The 17,034-nt window shown below is 40.7% G+C and overlaps 3 protein-coding genes across 5 annotated transcripts; 1 reads left to right on the top strand and 2 right to left on the bottom strand.

Annotated features, from left to right (window-relative positions):
• Positions 1–722: 722 nt before the first annotated feature.
• LOC307028707 (uncharacterized protein) lies at positions 723–4,152 on the bottom strand. Of its 2 annotated transcripts, none has more exons than XM_079663959.1 (5): positions 3,798–4,152; positions 3,170–3,556; positions 2,192–2,578; positions 1,569–1,964; positions 723–1,123 (listed from the first exon to the last, which is right to left on the bottom strand). In XM_079663959.1, the coding sequence occupies exons 1-5, from the start codon at positions 3,853–3,855 to the stop codon at positions 780–782; spliced, it is 1,572 nt and encodes a 523-aa protein (XP_079520085.1). In that variant the 5' UTR covers positions 3,856–4,152; the 3' UTR covers positions 723–779. The 2 variants fall into 2 exon arrangements, with proteins under 2 accessions (XP_079520085.1, XP_079520086.1); XM_079663960.1 differs by having other exon boundaries at positions 3,893–4,152.
• A 755-nt stretch (positions 4,153–4,907) lies between these two features.
• gfod2 (glucose-fructose oxidoreductase domain containing 2) lies at positions 4,908–11,398 on the bottom strand. Of its 2 annotated transcripts, none has more exons than XM_079663961.1 (3): positions 11,276–11,398; positions 9,506–9,876; positions 4,908–8,449 (listed from the first exon to the last, which is right to left on the bottom strand). In XM_079663961.1, exons 2-3 carry the CDS (start codon positions 9,756–9,758, stop codon positions 7,548–7,550), a joined length of 1,155 nt encoding a protein of 384 aa, XP_079520087.1. In that variant the 5' UTR covers positions 9,759–9,876; positions 11,276–11,398; the 3' UTR covers positions 4,908–7,547. The 2 variants fall into 2 exon arrangements, with proteins under 2 accessions (XP_079520087.1, XP_079520088.1); XM_079663962.1 differs by having other exon boundaries at positions 11,272–11,332.
• Positions 11,399–12,541: 1,143 nt separating this feature from the next.
• On the top strand, positions 12,542–15,296 carry thap11 (THAP domain containing 11). The gene has a single exon (XM_079663963.1). The coding sequence runs from the start codon at positions 12,875–12,877 to the stop codon at positions 13,700–13,702; it is 828 nt and encodes a 275-aa protein (XP_079520089.1). The 5' UTR covers positions 12,542–12,874; the 3' UTR covers positions 13,703–15,296.
• The last annotated feature ends 1,738 nt before the right edge of the window (positions 15,297–17,034 follow it).

Here is a 17,034-nt window from a genome sequence, read left to right as displayed (position 1 = left end):
AGATCACATGATGTGGTTTTGTTACATGTGCCAAGTGCAAGGACTGACTTAGGTACGAAAGCTTTTATATGCACAGCTCCTCTTGCTTGGAACAGTCTTCAAAACGTTTTAAAACTGAGCAAATTGGTTCCACTGCATGTTTTTAAAGCCTGGATAGGTGCAATGATACTTGATACTGTTGGTACTTGTCAATACCGATAGGTATGTAAATGTAGCCCTGTCATATAATGTATGATGTCTTTTATTGTTTTCTGTTTCATGCTGTAACCTACTTGGTGCAGGTGGTTTTCTGTTTCATGTTGTAACCTACTTGGTGCAGGTGGTTTTCTGTTTCATGGTGTAACCTACTTGGTGCAGGTTTTTTTCTGTTTCATGGTTTAACCTACTTGCTGCAGGTCTCCCTTGAAAAAGAGATCGATGATCTCAATGGGACCACCTGGTTAAATAAAGGTTTGAAACGAAGAAATGTAGAGTGAGCAGCAAATGTATTACCAATCTCTGCCTGCATTTTACAATTGAAAATGGCTTGTTGCAGTCATTAGTGAAAGCAGGCTGAGTTCAGAGGAAGGGGTTTGTCCTGGACATTTCGAATCATTTGATGCCAGAATAATATCAGGAGATCACATCATTAAATGAGTCAGCTCCAGATGGGTAGCAGAGGGATGAAGAAGCAGTGCAACACAGGTGTTACAGAAACAAAAACAACCGACCAGTGATTGGGTTTTTTTGTTTTGTTTTGTTAAATGGTAATTTAATCAAATAGAAATTCAGTCATACAGTCATATAGGATCAGGTTTGTTTGACAACAATACAAGTTGTTCTCTTTCCTGCTGAAGTTCTTCCCTTTGCCTCTGCAGCTCTTGCTTTTCACTATTCAGCTCTTCTCTCTGTTTACTCAAATATTTGGCTTCCTCCAGCTGTGCTTTCCTTAGTGAATCGATCTCCTCTCTTTCTGCAGCCGCTTCCCTGGCATTCCCCAACCGCAGCATCTCAAGCAGCTCCCTCTGATCCTCCAGAGCTCGAGCCTCCTGTCTCTGCGCTCGCCTCAGAGCTTCTATCAGCTCCTGCTCTCTCTTGAACATTTGCTTTTCTCCCTCTGATGCTCTTGAATCTTCCAATGCACCTGTAAGAGGGAAAGAGAAGGTTGCATGTTTAATATATTTTCAATCTTGGCTACAATATAACCAAACATGTTAAATGTTAATAAACTGTTTAAGTGTGGCAGATGTATCTATCTAACTTTGATGCTGAGATACTTCAATTACTGAGAAAACGACAACACTTGTACTTATATTGGTTAAACACACAAGTAATCAAATAATGTTCTAACTGGATATTTTACCTTCATATTTACTTATTTTACAGTTTGATTATAAAGGAAAGGTACAGAGAGATATGTATAACATTCTTTCAAATGTTGATTAGATAAAACCAGGGGTGCATTTAACCTCAAAACATATTACTCAATACTTATCATTACTTAGTCTACTGATAAATGAAGAGGTGGGTTTTGTTGTTTATTTGTAAAAACTACAAAAGTATATATTTCTTTAAAAAACAAACATTACCAGAAGAGTGTGTCGCTGGCAATGTCGATGTGGCCCCAGTAACATTTAAGCCCCGTGATGAGTTGGGTCGAGATTTCCGCTTGCCGTCTTCTAGCAGCTGAGTAAACACCGCTGGGTGTCTCTTCGACAGGTGCCGATGCAGGTTGCTGGTGCTGCGGCCGTCAGAGCACTGAATCTTCTTCATGCAGATGTTGCAACGTGCAGCATTTAAACTGTCCAGATGCTCGAAGTGCCTCCAAATTAAGCTGCGTTTATTCTGTTTAACTTGTACAGGGCGGTCATCACTCACTATGTGTCCAACTCCATCTTCGTCCAGGTAGATTTCACAAGGAGAATTAACGCCAGCTTCTTCTAATTTGTCAGATTCATCGGTTGCCAGATCCAGGTCAGAGTCCACTAAAAAAGGGAAAATACAATTATATAAGAGAACTGCAACTAATTGTTCATTGCTGGTTACTATACAATATGATTTTATTTAAATAACTGGAAGAGGGGCTGTCTGTTACAAGACCCGAAAAACCCAGTGACTCCAGGAAACAACACTGATGATGTGTTGGAGCATCAGAAGGTGTGTGTATTAACTGAACTACACACTCAAACAGCAATGAGTTATAAAACATTACCAAGTAACTTTCTCCGCTTCTCCGTCCCACCAGCGGTCTTTGGTTGTGTTGATGTGCCCTCAGAAGCAGGTGAGCTCTGCTGCCTGTCTGCTAGGAGCTGAGAATACACTTCCGGATGTCTCTTTGAGATATGCCGATGCAGGTTGCCGGTGCTGCCGCCTTCAAAGCTCTGCAACTTTCTGCAAATGCAGCAGCGAGCAGATGAAGAACTGTCTGTCTCATCATAGTACCTCCAAATTAAGCTGCGTTTACTTCGTTTTACGCCAATTTTTACAGGGATGATATCACCCACTATGCGTACATCTTGGTCCAGGTAGATGTCACAAGGAGAATTTACGCCAGCTTCATCTAATTTTTCAGATTCATCAGCTGCCAGATCCAGGTCCACTAAAAAAAGGGAAAATACAATTTATATAAGAGAACTGCAACTAATGTTTCATTGCTGATTCCTATTTAATACGATTTTATTTAAATAACTGTTCCAAGAGAAAAAACGCCTTCAGACCATATCATGTTTTGTAAAAACAACATATTGACATATTTCACTTATTTGGCAAAAAAAGTTAGAATGAACTAACTTTTTCAACCTGCATGCCCTTTGTGTTCTGTTAGACGCTTTTATCCAAAGCGACTTACTGTGGACAATCCCCACAGGAGCGACTTGAGGTGAAGTGTATTGCCCAAAGAGGATACAACGACATGCTGACTGTAGTGGGGATTGAACTCGTGCTCCCTTGATCCTAAATTCAACGCACTATACCACTGAGCCACAGCGCCCACTTGAACACAGGCTGAGGTCTGATCAACCTCGGCCTGGTCGCCTGGAAGAGGGGCTGTCCTGAAACACCCAGTGACTCCAGGGAACAACACTGGTGATGTGTTCAAGTTTGAGCATCAGAAGGTGTGTGTATTAATTGAACTACACACACAAACAGCAATGAGTTATAAAACATTACCAAATAACTTTCTGTGTCTCACCAGCTGTCTTTGGTTGTGTTGATGTGTCCTCCGAAGCAGGTGAGCTCTGTAAGTGCTGCCTGTCTGCTAGGAGCTGAGAAGACACTTCCGGATGTCTCGTTGAGATATGCCGATGCAGGTTGCTGGTGCTGCCGCCTTCAATGCTCTGCATCTTGCTGCAAATGCGGCAGCGAACAGATGAAGAACTGTCCGTCTCATCGTAGTGCCTCCAAATTAAGCTGCGTCTATTCCGTTTCTGTGTACGTTTGACAGGGAGGTCATCAATCGCCTCTTCAGGAGTTAGTTGTTTCACTAGAGCTCCATCTGCAATTTCCAGGATGCTTTTAATAACTGCTCCATTCACAGAGGGGAAGCTGTATTGTTGTGCATCCCCCAAAGCCAGCTCCACTAAATGGCAGGAAAACAGAAAGTTATTAATGCTGCAACTGAACATTTGCATTAATTGCAAACTAATTATTTCAGAACTAGAATGATGATGAACAACTTTTTATTTCAGGTGTGTGACTGGAAAAGAAGACACGTTTTAATTGAGTGTAGTCAAATCAAAGTTGCTTTTCCACATTTCGACATGTCTCAGGAGGAAAAGCATTGGTGTAAATAAAAACATAAAGATGCCATGGTTGTTTACCTAATGTGAATGGCCGTTGTGTGCTCCCAGCAGTGTGTGAAATCGTTAACAAGGACATTATTTAGTTGTTTAATCTGAGTTAAAGGCAAGCATACCGAAAGTGGCTTGTTTCGATTCCATCTTCTCGAAGGTCGACGGTTTGATAAAAGCCCAAAACAGCGCTTAATTTACAGACCGTCACTACTGCTCTCCCCGGTGCTTCTTAATACGGAATCGTTCTGAGAAACAGTGTAGAAATTCGTCTTTTTTAACTAAAATGTCGACTGTTAGCTTTTGTGTTTATATCAGGGTAGCTAGTTGCTACACATTGTCCCACAACGCATTGCTGCCACCGTCCTTAAGTCATATCCGGGGCGGGGATAGTCGGCTAGTTTTTGTTACAAACACAACTATAGGAATTACCGATCTGTGAATGTCTATTAAACTCAAGCCCATATAATTCTCCCATTTCAATAATACATTAATGGAATGGAATTTGAATACAATCTCTGTTTCCAAAATGTAATTTTAAAGTGCATTCTCTATGTGACCACGGTGGGGATATTTCACTTACCTACATCTGATATACTGGATGTTGGATGTAGCCGAGTTTTTACATATTTAAAAGTTTCTACAATCTGTATTTATGGTTTAACCTGTCCTGAACAACTAAATGTCAACCCTCATATATCAAGCATTCTTTGGTTCCTACCTAGCTTTACTATAAATCAAGATGTTGAATTGATAGTGTTCAATCATCGTTTACAAATGTGTTTTTAGAGCTGAACCTGCACTTTGAGAACAGGAACAGCTTAGTTACTGTATTTGCATCAAATGTTGAAAGTTGTTTCCAGAAAGCAAATCCTGTAAACCCTTTGACTGCAGCACAATGCTCCGATTCAGAAATGGTGACTATATGCTCTATGGAGATGAGGGAGGATGTAACACGTTGCATTTTATTTGTGTGATAATGAGTAAATATACGCTTACTGCCAGATCAGTATACAACACAACCAACACTGAGTCAAAGATTTGACTTGCTGAATAATTTGAATATGTGTTGTATGGGTTCAAAACAAAAACATTGAAATGTTATCTTTACATAATTAATACACTTTCTGAACAAAGATAGTAAATGAATACAACTGTATTTATTAAGGAAGTATCTGTCAGGCAAATGAACAGTACAGTTTACCAACATAAATTGTGCTCAAAAAGCCATATTAAACACTAAAACTAAACAAGATAAATACTACAACAGAAATTCACATACTTAAGAGTGACACAAACACTGAACAAAATAAACAATGGGAAACTTTCTCCACACCAAGACATAAATAAATACAAAAACACTTCCTTATACAGACATGTGTTAAATTCATTTTCGCAGTGAGCCGGCTGGTAATAGCACCACACAGCATATTAAATATGTGGCACTTTTATCCGTTATCAGTGTAAAGAACAAGAGAAAAAGAAGAAGGTGAAAACTTGGTTGGAATGTATTTTAATAGTGGTGGGTTGTCGAAAATCCTGTGAGAAAAGGTGATGCGTTTTATAAAGACACTTAATGTAAACTTGATTAATTACAAGCATTGTTAGGATAGCGTGAGGTAAGCGTGTTAGGTGCATGTTTCCTTATATGCAGATCCTGCGTGGGTCTAAGAAAGGAACAAACCAATACAACAAACAGCAGCCTGTTTCTGTCCTCACCTCCTATCTCAGCAGGAGGAGCGCCGAGCCCAATATTATTCAGCAGTACTGAAATGCAGTGAGCGACTATACAACTAAAAACGTAGCTTGGTCTGAGCAACTTAGAGAGGCACACATTTACACTTTTGTGCATATCAGATCCAGTGGTTCTACTCAATGAAAAGATCAGTAAGGTGTTTCGGATGAAGGGCAGACTCCTCTCTCTTGATTTAAACATCTGTAATAACTTAAAATGCATAGATTGCATGAACAAAATCTTTCAAAAAGCATTCAAATAACTTCATAGTTATCTCATGTAAACAAACCTTTTGACACACATTTTAAACTAAATCTAGTTGTCAAATATCCTAGGTCTTTGAATATTTAAAACTGTTGTCAGTATAACAATAAAAGGTTACTTATTTCTAGGATTCTAAGATTCATTGCGTTACTCCACCTAAAATCTTTCATTTGAGCATCAAATGCTCATCCTATAAATGCTTGAGAGGTTAAAAGGTGGTAGTTTCCTTCCTTACTGAAAGTTTGAATGGATCAATAGGCGGTGAGTTGTACCAGGTGAGCTACTGCTACTACTTAAGCTCTGTCCATATGTTCCGTTTGTTCCAGAAGATGTTTATATAAACCATGACTAAAAACACTTGAAGTGTCACCCTCATTGAAGCTTCTTTAAGTAGTGTATCTGGAAATAGTCACATTTAAATGACTGAGCATACTGAACATATGGATTGAGTGGTTTGAAGTTGGTATACTTTCAATGAAACATGCCACTACTGAAATCCACCGTAGCAGTTCATAATTTCAGCTCACCATAACTGCTCTACCGACAGGATGTGTGACATCTGATATAAAGACTTAAGATAGCCTTAGGAATCTGACATTTTGCAGGAGATTTATATAAATTAGACTTTTTAATGTTCAGTTTAACATAGCTTATTTTACTCAATCCCTGGTATTTTAGGTATGCCATGACATATATTAACATCAAAACCTACAAGCCCCTCATTCATTCTTTAAATGTATGCTTATTGTTACAAAATCCAAAAAATAAAAATAAACAGTGCACAGCTCCATTATTCTTATTCTATATTTGAATAGAGGCCGAGCTCTAAAAGAACATCATTTGAATTGTGCCAGTCGCCACACTGCAAGCACTGAAAGAGTTTTGTTAGTCAAATCATCCTCATGCCCACTTCCTTTCAGAATAATGTGCTATTCATGTTGAAAATAAATTAACACCAACATACATCTATATGTACAATAAAGATTCACATGTTTTCTCGGTTGGACTGTACTTAAAGTTGTGTTTCAATTTGAGCCAAACTATGAAATTGCGTTCCCTCCTGAGACGTGTTAGGTTGCAGCAACTTAACAGCTTTGTTAGTGCTGATACATAGCCACTAGACCATTATCTTGTAGTGTAATGTATAACTCTGGGAAACACTGAAACCACTTAAGGTCTGATTTCTCAAAATACAACCTGCATATAAGCGGCTTGTTCCATAAATGACAGAAATATGTCCACACAAGCTTCTTAAAGTGAGGATAAGCAAACGGTCGGACGTCCACTGAAAGGTTGTATTTTGCCTATCAAGGATTTTTTCTCCTGGACAATATTTGACATAGGAGTGGTGCCTTGCCGACAGGAGACATATATCAACCTTATTTAAAAGGGAACTTTTCAGGCATTGCTCCATGACTTTAGGCTCCAGTGACACAAAAAGCTGTGTCTACTTTTTGGCATGTTACAGATAATAAACATGTAAACGGAGCACAGGTAGATTTTGACACAGCTATAATAATATTTTCGGTTGAGAATCAGAATAATGGAGCTGAGGTCAACACATTTAGTGTACAAACAAATCATAACTGTGAGGGTACAAACATCCACAGCTTTGATTTCTAAAGCAAAGATATTCTGCTCAAAATGTGGCAGAATGTGAAAATGCTAAATGTAAGTAGTCATGGTACATGTAAACTGCCTCAGCAGCTGACAGAAAGGAGAAACATTCAGAGGCCGACCGTCGGACACATGTAGTAGTTGCACTGGGTTTGTAAATAGATTCAGTTCTTGTTTCTCTGCAGAGCTTCACATAGGTTGTGATTGGGATCTGGCTCCTGACTCATGATCTCAACACACTCCCACTCTCCACTACAGCTGGACCGCTTCACTGCCTCCACCACGGTCTGCACGTACAGACCATCTTCAAATGTCGGTGCCATGGCGACCGGTCCTCGTGCCCATGACCTGCGCTCCTCATGAGCCTGAAAAGACTCTCTCAGTGCCTTCACCATGGAGCTGAGCCCCTGCAGGTGAGGCAGGGGCATCTCTTTCACCTCTGGCCCCACCCACCCACTGTCGCCTAGCAACAGCTCCTCACTTTTACTCCCATTGCGCTGGCCATATAGCTCTGTCCCCCTGGCAACCAGTCTCCCAGTGGATCCGACGACCATTACTTCGTGCACAAATGACCCCGGCATGTTGAAGTTCAGGGTGACGGTGCAACAAACGCCGCCCGAGCGAGACCCGGTTCCACCCATCAACATCTGGAAGAAGCAGAAATCATCGCTGGTGACGCGGCGGATGCCTCGGATCAAACCATTTTGTTGTACAAAGGTCCGCAATAAGCCATGAACACGATGGGCTCGTTCACCCGTCAGGTAACTTAAAAGGTCAATGACGGAGGAGCCGACGGTGTGCAGTCCGCCTCCGCCCATCAGCTCCTCACACGTCCAGCCGTACGCGTGGTCCAGGAGGCTGGGGCCATACACACGCACATCACACACCTGCATCTCGCCAACATATCTCTCCACCAGCAGCTGGCGCATTGCCGCGAAAGCTGGCAGGAAGCGCAGGGTATTACCCATAATGCTGAGCAGCTGTGGGTAGTATCTGGCAGCAGTCACCATCTTGAAGGAATCCACAGCGGTTGCAGCTTTCTCACACAGAACATTCTTACCTATACCTGCAGGGAGAGAGAGAGAGACAGGAAGGGTTTATACTTATCTCTGATCAAATTACTGAGTGCAATTAGAATACTAGAATGTAACTTTAACCAAATATAATATGCCACCCCACAAAACGTTTTATGAGTTTTTGGTTGTATTGTATTGGAAAACAGTAACAAAAAGATTGAACAACTAATTTCTTTTTAATTAATCTGGTAATCTTTGTGTTGATTACGAGGATTCCTAATCAGATTTGTTCTATGCCTCTCTAAACTGCATTTGTTCGTTTTGAAGTTGCAACTGAGCGTATATTAAATATGATTTGAAGCTGTAGGCTGGACTTGATATGTCCGTGCTCGGGCACCCTGTGGAGTCGATTGCTTTAAATGCCATTACCCCTCAGTTCCTGGAGATTGGAATGAATAAACAAAAAACTCAACATTCTCATGCAGCCACATCGATAGCACAAAGGGTGTGTATGGCTTTTATATATGGAGATTGGCGGCCTTGGGAGTAGTGCCGTTGATAAATACTTTGGTGGGGAATTACTCAGGAAGTTGCAACTAAAACAGGATGCTGAGGTCAACACTCAGGAATTCCATCAGATACAGTAAGATAACTTTATAGATCTAGTCTCCTCTGATAAGGAAATGTGTTTGCTATGTTTCCCTCAATGAGCTGTTAACAGATGTAAAATGTGGTTAAGTTTTAATCCATAAGGATTTTCTTTTTCGTCCCTCAAAATGCTATTTTCCCTGTGGTTACGGAAATGATTGTCATTAATCACATCACTAGGATAAACCCTGAGGAATAGGTTACAGAAAAATGCAGCCATTTTTAGTTTTTGGGGAGTACTGTCATTACAGTCAAAAATGTTAAATCTGTTCCAGAGCCGACCCACCAGGCCCAGCTGGGTCAAGTCACATTAACTGTATGTATTTGCAGATGATTTTAGTATTTAACTGTTGTATAAGATCTGAAGCTGGTGTTTAGGAAGTAAACTAAGTTCCTTTTTTTTGTAATCATTAAATTAAACAAAAACATGATAAAAGTAAAAAAAAGTGACTTCTTACCCAGTGCTTTGACAGCAATCTGCCTTGTCATTGAGGGTGGAATATAGATGCAAACAAGGTCGACGTCTTGGTGCAGCAGGACGTCATCAGATCGGCTGGTGTGGAACGGGATGCCGAGCTCCTTTGCCAGGCAGCCTGCCTCCTCTTCGCTTTTCCCCCAAACTGCATGGACCTCAAAGCCTTCAGCTTTCAACAGCGGTACCAGCACTCGGGCTGTGCTGCCCGTGCCAAATACACCGACTCCTGGCAACATGGCAGTGCCACTCAGTGCGACCTTACGTGCGAACCATAGCCAGCCTCAACAACATCCCAAGAGCATACAATTTACTTTCCTCTCATGTCTTGACTGTTTTTGGAAATTAAGATTGTACCTGTAAAAATAAAAAGGAGATAAATAATATGTCACATTGACTTAATCTGCAATATGTGTAAAAAAAAATGTTTTATGCTGTTGTCTAAAGATGGTCAATAATGCTGTGCACACTCGTCTATGTTAACACATTCACTGTTCATTCAAAGCAGTTCATGCTGAATTTAAGACCAGACATTATAGGATAATTGATCTATTTCACATTATTACGATAACCAAAACCAGTACAGTAACTTGTCTCTTTTTGCACAATATCTAGTGACTGTATCAACAAACAGGACAAACATGTCTAAAGGAGGTGTAGACCAGTTTCTCCCATCAGCAGTCTCCGATAGTTACTTGCATTGTGTCCTGCTACATAGTTAACATGCCATTCCTCAGTTGATCCACACCCTCCTAAAGTCAACGTCACCTCTACCTCTGTAGAGCCACAGATGTCTGTGTGTTTGACCCTATCCAGGTTAAACACTTATTCAGTGGAGTGAATGTACAACGAGTTGAACACAGAACAACATAGTTCATCAACAACTTATCTAAATGACATGATATATAGATATAAAAATGACTTGTGATATTATTGTATTCCTTATCTCCTAACACAACCTTTGTTGACTTTCTAAACTAACTGTTATGAATATGCAACTATAGTGTGAATTTCAGCCTATGAAAGTGCTGTTAGTGGGGTTTGTATGGTGGAGCACCTGCCTACACCATTATCTCTTTTGAGAAGTAGGGTGGGGGGGAAACAGCTCTTCGTTGGCTGGGTTCTAATGGGGTTGTAAAAAAGAGACTATACATGGTTTGTCTATTTATAATACTGGGAATATACATTTATGGGAGAAGATATGACGGTGACATTAAAATACTGGCTGGCAGGGGCAGCTTGTCGCTATGACTGCACAACCACAGACTGATAATGGCACCTGCATTACCTGTGTTAACCTTAAGAAACATATGGTCTGCATTTATCACACTGGATCACCTCGGGTTGTAAACAGCCAAACAAACACATTTACCAGGTTTTCTCTCACAGACAACACTGAAAGTAACCTAGCCTTGCTGCTATTTGTTAATCAGATAACAAAGTAATAACGCACACAATACTGCTGTTGGGATCAAAAGTACTTTGGCTGTAGCTATATTTAACAATACCACTTACTTGTGCGAAGTGGCCACTACTTTGAACAGTCTATAGGAGTGTGATGGTGGATAGCTAGTGTCCACACACACACTTAGCTAACATTAGCTAGCATGTTCAGCTAGCCAGCCGCAAAACGAGACCAAAAAGCCCCCGATAAACAAAGCTACTTTACAGAGTTAATATCAAGAGATAAGTCGTCTAACTGTCTTTGAACTTGGCTTGATAAAAACCCATCATATGAGTAAAATGTGCTACCTACTGTATGAAGCAGGACAACATGAACGGCGGTTGAAGGTGCTCCGCCGGGCGCTGCCCAGTTGCTAGTGGTAACTTCAGTAGCAACGGCAGGACTGTAGGGAGGACCAGAGATACTACAGGAGGCAGAAGATGGCTCACCAGCGGAGAATCAAGGGAAAGTTACACCTCAAAATTATGGCTTTAGCCTTACGCACATTAATACTAAATAGAAGCAAATGTGCTCCCTGTGGAACTTGTTATTATGTCGATTAAAGGCAAATAACTAAAATATAACATGGATTAATTATGTGACTAATTGCTGTGTGTCAAGTGGAGGAAGTGGATTCTCTCTCTGTTTCCCCATGATTCAGTGCGATGAGACTTCACAAACCTCCTTTACAAAGTTTTATGCACACAGTTTTTATTTCTTTAATGATATTTTAGAAGTAACCATTTTAGACATGATTACAATTAGTTACACTTGCTATGGTTAACTTAAGCTACGCCATACACTGGCAAAACATCCACTGCTGCCATTGATAATATCTTTTTATAGTTTTGAATGCCCACATTTTTAAATATGCATATGATCTTTCACTCTTTTAATAAAGGAAGATATTATTAAACTGTACTGACATTTACTGTTTTTGTTCATCATTTGTATCTTTTAAAAGTATTTAAATCAAATAAAAAAGATTCCCTGCTGTCAGGAAAGATTCAAACACAAAGAAGGGATCTAAAAGGCCATCAGGTGGCTGACAAGGTTACCACATTTAAAAATAAAGATAATTGAATTCCTTTTCGACTAACTTATTTTAGAAGAACAAGAAGAGACGAGTAAACATCTCTTTTAGTTTTAGGCATTATAGATGACCATAGCTTTGATGGCATTATTTTTTATTATATTACTCTTATTGTTTAAGAACCATTTAAATGATAAAAAACACCGTCATTTATATCACCGATTAACAGGTATAAAAGGAACAGAAATAGACCATGCTGATGGTTTTCTGATTTGTCAGACCTTTTAATTAAAAATAAAGTTAGATTTAATGATTTAGCTTGTGAAAATTAGGGTTAATTTGAGACCACCTTTGAATGCATCATAGCTATACAATTTAACAATGAGAATATTTAAGACTAATCTTCTGTCCAGATCGTTTTCACTTGTAAAGGAAATCACCTGGACATTGATTTGACCCACCCCCGCTTTACCCACACTGGCCAGTAGGGGCGCTCGTTTTCTAACGGACCTGCAGGGGGAGCGCAAGGAATTCTGGGACTTTTAGTTCTCAGCAGAGGACGGTTGGCTTGATAACACCGCGAAGAACAAAACGAGACATTTACCAGCGAAAATAAAACACCAGCCTCAATTTCATCATAAATACAAGCTCTACATGCTTGGAGTCCGGATAAATACCGGTGGATTTAGCGGTCGTAAGAAGAAAAGCAGCTCACTTTTGGTGAAAAATAAACAGGAAGTTGTTAGCGTTGTGGGACGTGTAGTTCCGCTTGTAGGCCACTGAGCTTCATTACAACGCATTGAAAAAAGAAACAACAATTAAATAAGCTAAACTTCACCCCGACGACCGTGCTCTAAAGCCTAAGTGTTGAAGCAAACATGCCCGGTTTTACGTGCTGTGTCCCGGGCTGCTACAACAACTCGCACCGGGACCGGGACCTGCGCTTCTACACGTTTCCCAAAGACAGCACGCTGAGGGAGCTGTGGCTGCGGAACATCTCCCGGGCCGGGGTCAGCGGCTGCTTCAGCACCTTCCAGCCCACCACCGGGCACCGGGTCTGCAGTGTGCACTTCGCCGGCGGGAGGAAGACCTACACCATCAGAGTGCCGTCCCTCTTCCCTCTGCGGGGTGTCAATGAGCGCAGGAGCCGGAGGGGCAGAGGCAGGAAGGTGTCAGCGGCAGGGGCTACAGCACCCGGTGCCGCAGCCCCCTCTGGGATATTGATCTCCAGTGTGCTGGGCAGTGTGGCGGCGGAGGGAGCCGAGGGCACCACGGGAGGAGAGGCGAGTGATGATAGCAGCATCACCGTGGTGCAGATAGGGCAGAACGGGGAGTACCTGGGCACGGCGCGGCTCCCCGCACAGACAGAGGGGACAAGTTACACGGAGCCCATCACCGAGGAGTTCATCGGGGACGAACTGTCGGAAAACGGTTCGCACCTGGCGGCCGTGCAGTACGTGAGTGTGACCAGCAGCCCGCTGGACCACTCGTACTCGCTGACCACCGGCACCACGTCGGCCGAGCTGCTGCGGAAGCTGAACGAGCAGCGGGACATCATCGCGCTGATGGAGGTGAAGATGAAGGAGATGAAGGCGACCATCCGCCAGCTGCGGGTCGCCGAGGCCAAGCTGCAGGAGGAGGTGCGAGAGCGGGACCGGCTGCTCTACGGGAACTCCGTGGCCTTAAGCGTCCGCAAGAAAATCTGAAGGGTGCATATCACCGGAGAGGACCCGTTACAGAGACTGACTAACGGATATTACACCGATCCAACCCTATTTTGTATAAAACTACGAGCGATGACAATTTATTTTCGAGAAGTAGAGCTAACTTTTCGTAGGCCTGTGTTGAAAAAGTTGACAGGCTATTTAATGTAGGCTAGCTTATATTAAAAACATGCACAGTGCACTATTGGCCGGTTCCCATCCAGGATCAATATTACATATGTTATTCAATCAAACAAGAATCATAGTATGCACAGACTGACAAGATAGCAGGATTATATATGTGTGACGTGACTGATGAGGAGGATGCTCTCAACTGCCTAGTTATGTAGAACCTTTTCTTTTTGAAAGTTCTCTTATTTCCTTACTTGAGATTTTGAATTAGGAGCTTGTAGCAGAAACATCTAGTAGATTTGCAGAGGTAAACTATGCCAAGATTGCGCATCTATAGGATTTTCTGTATACGAAACACTATTCTTGGCCCACTTGGGTGTTAGTCAATGAAGTACAGCTCTACCATGACTTTATCTGAGTTGCCTTTAAAGAGAGCTTAAGATGCTTTCCCTTGATATGTGTTGATATAAGACATTTGATCATCAAGGAACAGACTTTAAGGAATGATTTCAAACTTGAAGGCACTCAAACAATGTAATCTTATTAAAATGATCTTTCTTGGAGACATGCATTAAGTTACATTTGCTCAACGTTTTGTTTTTAAGGAAGTGAAGTACAAAGAAAAACATTTTCTCAACATACTTTATGCAACTTGAACATGTTAATGTCTGCGCCCAAGGTTATTCTGAAGCAGCTCCTGCTTATGTCAGTGTTATTCATGTGTGTGATGTTTTTCACGCAGGAGTTTAGTGGCTGCATTTCTTTGTCCTTTCATACGTGTATTACGCACAGGATGTTACCTGCATTTCAGATTTTTTAACTTAGTTCACAGCTATATGCTCTGCTCCTTTTTTGAATAACTTTGATTCACATTGAATATTTCCAACTTCATTAAGTTTTTCATGATTTTGTCCAGGCAGCGTCCCAGTAACACCGTTTTGCTTTCACCTTCAAGTGGAGAAGGTTTAAGCTCTCAGACACCTGTTAGAGGCTCTTGTTGGACTCTTTAGGAAAGAAGAGATACAAAAATAATATTTTACTATACTATCATACAATACTTTCAGCATTGTTAAGAAGTCATACCATATTCATCATATTTGATACACCCTAAATCACATCATAGACTTATGAAGGGAAGGAAATCAAACTTGAACCAAAAAACATCTTCATAAATCCTTTAAAAAGTAATTGTGTTTCAAAAATATTTCTGATATCATTGTGTTGATAATCTGAGCTAATAATTTCAGCGATTGTACCACTACAGAGTATGGTACAAACCATTGTTATTGTTTTGACATTTCATAGTTTTGTAGCAGATCTGACTTACTGTAAGGTCTTGTGGTGAAATGTGTCACATGTTGCAGAGTGATTTCCACCCTCTAGATGGTGGTGACATTAAACTGAGCAGCGGGAGGTTTAGCGCCGCTGTATGGCCTAATTTGCTTCATCTGTCTGTGTGTCGACAGCTTGGATGGTCCTTTGCTTGATTGTTACTCATATTAGATAACATCTTAATGTGATTGTAAAACTGCAGTTACTTCACCTAAACTTAAAACCTGTCCTTTGAACCCGTGCTGTGTGTCGCAGGAAACCGAGAGAGAGGAATAGGGATGAATGAACAGACAGACAGCATCGGAAAGAGCGAGGATCCAAATCCTAATCTTTTTTTTTTACTCCCCACAGTGTTGCATAATGCCTTAATCCATCGTTGTCGATCACATTTACTCAAACTGTATCCCTTTTCTTTGGCTGCTGCACTTTAACCATGCTGTCTTTACATTTAGGCCAAACAACAGCTTCTCGCGTCAGATTTAGTTGTCGTTTGAGCGTAATTGTGTAATGTGAATGAAGTAAACAAGTGTAATATGTAATCCTTAAAATCCAGTGTGTGACACCACACTATACACGCAGTATATCCGTGCCTGCTCAAACGGTGGCCATTACATCAAATCCCTTTGATTAATATTGCTGATCAAAATATATTTGTCTGCTTTTCAAAAAATGCAGACTATTTTGACCAATTAGTCGTTTTGCCTATTTTTCATGCAAAATGTCAGAAAATGCTCCGAATAGCCTCTCAAATACGGAGATTTCCTGCTTTTCTCTGATTTATATCCAATTAGCCTATCTGAACACCTGCAGAATTATTTTCTAAATACTCTTTCAGTTGAGGGATTGTCTGCTGATAAAACCTTCTCTTTTGCTATTTTATAGGTAATAAAAAGCTTCATTAGGAGGACATCTATTTTAAAAAACTTAATTATTAAAACAATTCAAGAAAATAGTGTTCACTTGATTGAAGATAATAAGGTTGATACTGCCGATTCTATCATTAATCGCCTACAGAAATAAATGTTATATACTTTAGAGGAAGTGAATTATGGGTTAACTACTGTGACATATCAAGCAGTTGTCACACAACTTGTTTTTTGGGACCCATATAGGCTCCACTCTTCTTGGCTTATCAAAAGGTAAGACTGGAAATAATACATTAGGTTTAATGTATTAGGGCTGGGCAATTATTCTATACGATAATATAAATTATTTCAATAGAGTTGTGTCGTTATGAAATATTGTATCAAGATATCGTAGACAACAATTTAATCTAGATCAAGCACTAAGAAACAACCTGTCTCTTTTCATACTTCCCAGTAATTTGACATGCTTGAATGTAGGTTGACTTGTAATGATTTCACTTTACTGTACTATTGCTTAGTTCCCTTTTATATAAATGTATCTTAAATAATCATCTATATGAAATGAAATCCAAAGTTACAGACACACTGTATACAAAAATATTTTACTCACAAGAAAATCAGTAATTTCTTGCAACCCCCAGTTGTGAACTACTGCACAAAACTAGGAGGCCAGAGGAGTCAGGACGCCCATAATCACCAACATGCACAAACTACAAAAGCCCTCACGGCCAGTGGTGTAGTGGGGATTTTTTTTACCGGGGGGACGCTATTTTAATTAGGTCATCCCAAACAATGCCACACAAGTGCGCACGCGCGCAGTGCACTCACAAAACGGGCAGACAGGTCCACAGAAACTACCGGTATGCTTAGTCCTACTTTAGTTACTGTACTGAAAAAAGCAGACGGCGCTGCGCTCAACACACACACAGACTCAAAACTACAGGTTACTTACGTAACCCCAGTTCTCAGAGTAACATGTAGTGAGATGTCTGTCTCACTATGGGA

Source organism: Notothenia rossii, assembly GCF_949606895.1.
Source record: "Notothenia rossii genome assembly, chromosome: 2".
NCBI classification, from domain to species: domain Eukaryota; kingdom Metazoa; phylum Chordata; class Actinopteri; order Perciformes; family Nototheniidae; genus Notothenia; species Notothenia rossii.
Note: the sequence above shows the minus strand (reverse complement) of the source record. Positions and strands in the feature narration are given on the sequence as shown.

Coding starts and splice junctions, on each gene's coding strand:
- LOC307028707 (XM_079663959.1), bottom strand. CDS start 3,855: ATGTCCTTGTTAACGATTTCACACACTGCTGGGAGCACACAACGGCCA. Junction 1,965..2,191: donor GAAGCGGAGAAAGTTACTTG/GTAATGTTTTAT, acceptor TCCCTTTTTTAG/TGGACTCTGACCTGGATCTG. Junction 1,124..1,568: donor GCCAGCGACACACTCTTCTG/GTAATGTTTGTT, acceptor TCCCTCTTACAG/GTGCATTGGAAGATTCAAGA.
- thap11 (XM_079663963.1), top strand. CDS start 12,875: ATGCCCGGTTTTACGTGCTGTGTCCCGGGCTGCTACAACAACTCGCAC.
- gfod2 (XM_079663961.1), bottom strand. CDS start 9,758: ATGTTGCCAGGAGTCGGTGTATTTGGCACGGGCAGCACAGCCCGAGTG. Junction 8,450..9,505: donor GATTGCTGTCAAAGCACTGG/GTAAGAAGTCAC, acceptor CTCTCCCTGCAG/GTATAGGTAAGAATGTTCTG.